This window comes from Oryzias melastigma, linkage group LG2, assembly GCF_002922805.2.
Source record: "Oryzias melastigma strain HK-1 linkage group LG2, ASM292280v2, whole genome shotgun sequence".
NCBI lineage: Eukaryota > Metazoa > Chordata > Actinopteri > Beloniformes > Adrianichthyidae > Oryzias > Oryzias melastigma.
In genome coordinates, this window is record NC_050513.1 from 5,771,956 (window position 1) to 5,779,017 (window position 7,062).

At 45.0% G+C, this 7,062-nt stretch overlaps 1 protein-coding gene across 1 annotated transcript; it reads right to left on the reverse strand.

The window, feature by feature from the left end:
• Nucleotides 1–398: 398 nt before the first annotated feature.
• LOC112160064 (SLIT and NTRK-like protein 5) lies at nt 399–6,770 on the reverse strand. The gene is made up of 2 exons (XM_024294404.2): nt 5,450–6,770; nt 399–4,578 (listed from the first exon to the last, which is right to left on the reverse strand). Exon 2 carries the CDS (start codon nt 4,526–4,528, stop codon nt 1,901–1,903), a length of 2,628 nt encoding a protein of 875 aa, XP_024150172.1. The 5' UTR covers nt 4,529–4,578; nt 5,450–6,770; the 3' UTR covers nt 399–1,900.
• Between the last annotated feature and the right edge of the window lie 292 nt (nt 6,771–7,062).

Genomic DNA, 7,062 nt, shown 5'->3' on the forward strand with positions numbered 1-7,062 from the left:
TTAATAACCGGCTCCACTAAACCCTGACTTATAGGTGGGTTTGTGTCCTTGATAGAGTTTGAGAAGTAACTCAGATGTTAACCCCTAGAAACTCTCCATTGGTTTCCACACATATTTCACCATTTCAAACAACATAATACTGATGGATAACTCACACACACTTCTAAAGCTACAATGGACAGACTTTTGGAACTCTAAGTCAAATATTAGCTATCAGTGCTAAAAAAGTAGGGTTTTTATGCTTTCCTGAACAATCTGTTTTGTTATACCCATATTATATTGACTTCTTTGACCTTTTTTAGCAGTTTGGGTGACATTGTGGCTAATTAGGAGATTTTTGCATAGGTATAAATCTGTACTACACCAGGACTCGCCAGACTGCACTCATTTCACCATGCTCCAGCAGAAATCATAGTTTATTAACCCAAAAAATAAAGACAGACTTTGCAACATGATAGAAATATTTCATCTTCAAATGCATTTTTTTGGATAAACATTTGATTTAAACCCATAAAATTATTGGCTCGAAACACACTTTAGTCTCAAAGTTTCTACTTTGTTGGAGAACTCCAACAGCTTCTTAGTCAGCTCCATTGATGTTTATAAAGTGGAGCTCAACGCCTGCCAGGCAGTAATGTGGATGCAGTTGTCATGGTATAATTGCAAAGGGATAACACTCATTGATTGGATCCCATTGATCCCAATCCTCTCGGAGACACCAGCTGCCCCTTTGAGTGAAGCCTATACTGTATCCTTAGCGGGCGTGATGGATTGCATAACGCCATCTGCTCTCGTTAGCATTGTCATTTGATTGCAGAGATAAACAGCTTTCCGAGTTTAAAAGGTCTGAATCCTCTCACCAGCAACAGAAGTGAGCGTCCCAAAAAAATTATATGAACCTGACATCATGTTTATTTGATGACAATAACATAGTTTGGTCAATATAGTGCAAGAAGTGCAATCAATCCAAACAAAAACTAAGAAGGGATAGAGAATCTGCCAATGCTTGTATAAAAATAGGTGTTACATTAATTAAAATATCCGTATTACACAACATAATGAATATGTCAAACATCGTCTCTGAATTCTCGGACTCTACATATTAAGAATGAATACCCATATTCATTTTTAATATAATAATGTCTTTTTATGAGAGCTCAACGAACTCGCCTTCCAATTCCAAAAAAGTGCAGAAAGCATACAAAGACACTTTGAATTCTTTTTTTTTTCTCATCTTCTTCAAATGATGCAGTCTTGTTTTGAACATTAGGGGGTGTGCCACTTTCAAAAAAAGCCACTTTAACAATGCAGAGCTACAGTAAAATGAAACTACGAACATAAGCCTGTCCCAGAGGAGGGGGAGGGGCGGGGGGTCATGGCGTATGATGACACAGGTAATATTGATGTAGAATCAAAAGTTTTGAAAAGACATGGCAGATTATATCAATAAATATTTACTTACAGACTACAGCAGAAACCAGTCCTACACAGTTTTGATGATCTGCTGTACAGTGTTTTGCTTGCTTGTCCAGAAGTGATTTCTCTTTTTCTTATAAACATTTCTCTTCTGATTTCACAATTTATGCATCGTTATATTCCTGAAAATGAAGCTGGGTAGGATTAACCTGTACACCTACATTTTTGTGTGTGTTATTCCATCTTTATCATAGAAAAATAAAATTTGCATCATCAGTTAAAGTGGAGCAACTCTGCTCCTCCGAGACCCAGGAAGATGTATCCGTCCCTGCAATGTCACCCTCTCGTTTAGTGAGATTGTTCGGCACACCCCGCCTCAATAACTCCTTCGCTTTTGCTCGTGTGGTCGTGCCAAAGGCACCCAATGAACTGAGCCGCTCTTTTCAAGGGGGCATCTAGAGAGAAAAGAGTTGGGTTTGTTTGCTCAGAACTGGCTAAAGGTGGTCTGTTTCTCGAGAACTTCAAGGTAATCGGGCTCAGACTGCAGTTTAGCTTTTAGTTCCAAATACTCGTTCCTGTTGGGCTCCACGTACACAGTACTGGGTGCTGTGCCGTACAGCACAGTCTCTCTTATCCTCTCCGGGTGCAAAAACTGGCGTCTGACATCAAAGTTTGGGTTGTACGTGTACGAAACAGGCCCGGTGTACTTGTACTCTAAGTTGGCTCCCGCCGGGATGGATGGGATGGACTGGTGAGGGGACTGCTTGTCGGGCTCAAGTATGCCCCTGAAGAAATTGTCTGCATCCTGGACGGGGGAGGGGTTTTCGCGTGGCTCGATAGTGCTGACGCTGTACGTAGGGCTCCTCATGGTGTTGCTGTCCCTCTCGTCGTCGGGGGTACTCCTGTACGTCACCTTCAGCTCGTGCAGGTCACGGTAATCCTCCACCGTGTTCCCCTCCCGTGACCTATAAATGGGATTTTTGCACATGTGACCCATAGGGTGGGGGATGTACTCGTAGACGTGACCCGCGGGGGCTTTAACCTTAGGGCCAGAGCGGTTGCTGTAGAGGCTGTATTGCAAGTTGAAAGAGCTGACATCGGAGTTGTTGGTACTAGTGCGGTCGCTCTGCGACTTTTTGCGCCTCTTCATGACGACCACGAAGAGACCCGCAGCCACAAAGACGGACATGATGAACACAAGCAGGAGGCTGAGGATGAGGACAGACAGGGGGACGGTACTGTTGGGGGTGTTAAACCTCTGCGGGGCGTTTGTGGTGACGCCGTGGTCGTCCATGGGCTCGTCCGTTGGGGGAGTCAGGGAGACGTAAGTGTCAGAGTAGTCCGGGCAGAGCTGATCCGACGGGATCGAACGCAAGTCCATCGCCGTGTGGCGCTTAGGGGTCTCGCATACCACCTCGTTCACCACCGTGCCCGCGCTGAGCTGCTCCAGCCATATTTTCATACCCACTAAGTCGCAGGAGCACTCCCAGGGGTTCTCAAACAAATCTATTTGCACCAACATTTTCAGCTGATCTAAGACGCCACTCACAGGCAGGTTCTGGAACTGGTTGTTGCGCAGGTTAAGCCTGGAAATCGACAGACTTGAAAATATGCCTGTGGGTAAAGTTTTAAGGAGGTTGTTGTTGAGGAAAAGCAGCTGGAGATTGGGGAGGTAGCGGAAAGCACCCGCATCCACCTCCTTGATTTTGTTGTACTCTAAGTAAAGATACTGCAAGTTGTGCAAGCCATAAAACATCTCCCCTGTAAGCCTGTCCATGAGATTACCATTTAAATACAGCCTACGTAGGTTGGTTAAATCCCCAAAAGCCCTGTCATGGATCACAGTTATCCTGTTGTTTCCCAGGTGAAGCAAATCCAATCCGGTAGCATCGACAAAATCTGACCTCCTCACCACGGGGATGTAATTTCCAGTGAGATACATTTTCTTAGGATTGTATGGCTTGGGTTTTAGATCAGAAATGCTCTCAATCTTTCTCTCTTGGCAGTTTACATTTAACCCAATTTCAGAAATCTGCAGATTACATGTGCAGGCAGTGGGGCAGTCCAAAGGCACAGGAGATTTGGTCTGAAAAGCAATGATGGGGCCATAGTTGTATGGGTTGCCGCCAGGCAATCGAGACGTTGGCTTTAATTTAGTCCTGTTGACTTGCCGCGTGCCCTTGGTAGGCCTAGAAGAGAACTTAAAAACAGTTGAGGAGGTGGCAGAGGCTGTGACGGCAGCCGGCGTGGTCTGGTAGTATCCATTGGTGCTGCTTGGCGGCGCGGGCCTGACAGAATCTTCCAAGGGTCTTCGTGGGCACAGCTCCTGCTTGGACACTTCGTCCAAGTCCCTACCGTGGAGCCTGAACGGCGTCTCGCACACCACCTCGCCCACCAGAGCGGTGTAGGCTATACTCTCCAGCCAGGCTTTCAGAGCGATCAGCTCGCAGGAGCAATTCCACGGATTCTCCTCAAGCTGTAATTCCACAACCTTGTCCATGTGCTCCAGGAGGCCAATGTAGGGGAACATTTTCAACCGGTTCCCCCTCAGGTCCAAGTGTGTGAGGGGTACGTTCCGGAAGATGTTGGGAGGGAGGGAAGAGAGTAGGTTATCATTCAAAATCATCACTGTTAGTTGGTGCAGTTTGCTCAAGGCATTAGGCTCTATAATGCTAATGTAATTATAGTCAATCTGTAGGTATTCCAAACTTTCCAGTCCCGCGAAAGTGTCGTCCCTCAGAATGTCAATCTTATTGTTGTTCAGGTGCAATCGTTTTAATCCCTGCAGTCCGTTGAAGGCACCCGACTCTATCTCGGCGATGTCGTTGTTCCCCAAGTGCAGGATGGTCACGCCGGTGTAATTGATGAAATCGTTGACCGACAGCTTCTTCAGGAGGTTCCCCGTCAGCAGGAGGTGGTACATGGGGAAGCGGACGGGGCTGATCTCCGTCAGCCTGATGATCCCCCGGTTCTCGCAGCTCACCATCAGGACCCCTTCCTTCTCCTCGCACGTGCACAGGCTCCGGCAGATCTCCCCATAATTGTCATACATCTCGACCAGCCTCAGAGATGATGCAATCAGAAGGAGGATTTTTAGGATCCAGATATGCATTTTTCCTGGGAGAGGGTGCCCCAGCTCACTCAAGTAAGGGAAGGTGTCATCTGAGGAGGGGAAAAGACGAGAGAGAGAGAGAGAGAGAGAGAAAAAGAAGGGGTTCTGTTTTATACACATCGGACACACAGATTTTAATCAGCCGTATGCACAGATTTCAGCACTTTTGAGTCAATCTCTCTGCAGTTTTCATCTGTAAAGGCTCTTTTTTTTCCACCAACCCCCCCCCCCCTCCTTTTCATCCTTCATCTCCAACCTCCATAGCAAACAAAAAAAAAAAAATCTTCTGGTATCTCTTTAATGTGAAGCTTTCTCACTCACCCCGCATGCCCGTGAAACTGTGGCAAAACTGTCAGCTGCTCTTCGCATCCGTCCAAACAATAACAGGAGGACGAGGAGGTGGTGGTCAAATTCCACAAAAATCATTAAGAAGGAAGATTTTCTAGAATAAAAAAATGATGGGGAAGGGATTCCGGCCTGTGATTTGGTTCGATTGAGCTAACAAACCCATAGGTGGAGCAAAAATATATTTAAAAGAACAAATGAATCTTTTTTTCTAGCACATATAATGAAGCATTTGCAGGCATCTGCTCTCCTTTTGACGCACCCGTGCGCACAAACCCCTTAAAAGAGCATCCACCCAAACAAGTCATACATTTTTAGATAAAAGATTCAACGAAAAAATATTATTTTTAAATCTAAAACAGCCTTTTGGAAAGTCTGGAGAGAACTTGGAGGAGGCGGGGGAGGTGATTTGGTCACTTGAGCATCAAAATGCAGCCTCCGTGCGCGCGCGCGCGCCGTCGCCACATACGGCGCAGACACATTTCTCTTAAACTGCGTCTTAAATCCGATCAACTTCAATGAATTAGGATCATTTTTAATAATAATAATAAAATGGGAAAGAATTGGTCCTCTTACCGTGCCGATCCACGCCAAAGCATCCCGACTTTTCAGTCCAATCACTGAAAACATGAGCCGCTGTGCCAAAAAAATCACAATAAAATCAATTTAAGGGGGGAAATTATACTAAAAAAAATAACAAAAATAAAAAATAAAAAGTCAAGTCTCCTCTGCGTTTAGCTCCATAAATCAGGCACCGGCAGAGCGCGCGAGCACCGTCTCAGCAGTCACGCCAGCGCCGCGGCGACGCGGGCTCCTCCGTCGCTGCTCCGCCGCAAATCAGCGCTGTCATCTCGGAAAAAGAGCCAGAACCAAAGTTCAAACATGGCCAAGAAGGAGGAGAAGGAGAAGGAGCAGGTAATCCCACATCACGGAGCGCCCGCCGCCTGCATTTCAACTGTGACTTTCATCCACTGACGAAGGAGAGGCGCCAACCTTCCTTCCTTCCTTCCTCCCCCCCGCGCGCCTGTCTCTTTTTCTCTCCTCGCACCAGTTTATTCACGCATCTCTTTCTAATTCAGCTGCATCTTCCCCCCCATCAAAAAAAGGAAAAAAAATCCTCCTTTTGCAGCTCCGCGGTTTGCAGGAGGTGTCCTCCTCTTCTTCCTCTTCCTCCACCAACCTTTCAACTAGTGGAACTTGATCTGGGTTGGTGCAAAGCGGCGCAGACCCTGCGGCGAAGCACGTATTATGAAACAATTATCACAGTGTGGCATCCCCCCCTCCTCCTTCTTCATTTAAAAAAATAATAATTAAAATAGAAGGGGGCAAAAATGGTCGTAAAAATGCATAAATCCTCCTCCCACCATCTAAAGAGAACAGAAAAAATCACGGCGTAAAAGGAAAAGCGATATTTTGGATGCGCGCGATACTCTTGGAGAAGCAGGCTGATGTGAAGGAGACCGGCTGGGAGAGGAGAAGGGGGGAATGATGATGATGTCTGCTGAGGGGGGAGGTGGTTTAAAAAAAAAAAAAAAAGGAAAGCAGGAGGCTGGAAGAAGACCCGCAGAGGGCAGCACGATTTAGAAAAAGGGATGCATGCAGACCTGCAGAATTTAGGATTCACTTTAGGAAAAAAAAATTCAAAAGTATTTTATTTAGGTTTGAATTTTTACCTTACAGCTGGGATTTTCTAAAACACAAGTTTAGATTTGATAATATCTCAACACGATCGCATCACGAGCATGTAATTATAATAGTTTGGGTTATTTTTAGTATATGAATGAATAAAAATAGACTCCCAGGTCACATTTCAGACATCTATAAGATTGTTTAGCTTAAACCAGGGGTCTAACCTGCAGCTGTGGAGCCACATCTTTCAAGCCTTCCCTTGTGGCTCTTTGGTTCAAGAAAAATACAAGGTTTAAATTTAAAAAGTAAATAGAAAAGTTGCATTATCCGCAATATAATGCTAGTGTGAATACTTTTAGCTGAAAGCAGTTGCTGAAGATGATGAAGCTTTTTGCTGAAAATGGTGTTGCATTTTTCTTTAATTGCTGAAGTGATTTACTGAAAATGCAAAAAGCTATTTGCAAAATATTAAATTTGCTAAAAAACTGGAAATTTCATAATTGCGCTTTACTTGAGCCTAATTTCTGTAAAATGTATAGTAAAATTGCTTAAAAACCCCC

Bases quoted from the DNA above. Each gene is read 5' to 3' on its own strand.
- LOC112160064 (XM_024294404.2), bottom strand. From the start codon at position 4,528: ATGCATATCTGGATCCTAAAAATCCTCCTTCTGATTGCATCATCTCTG.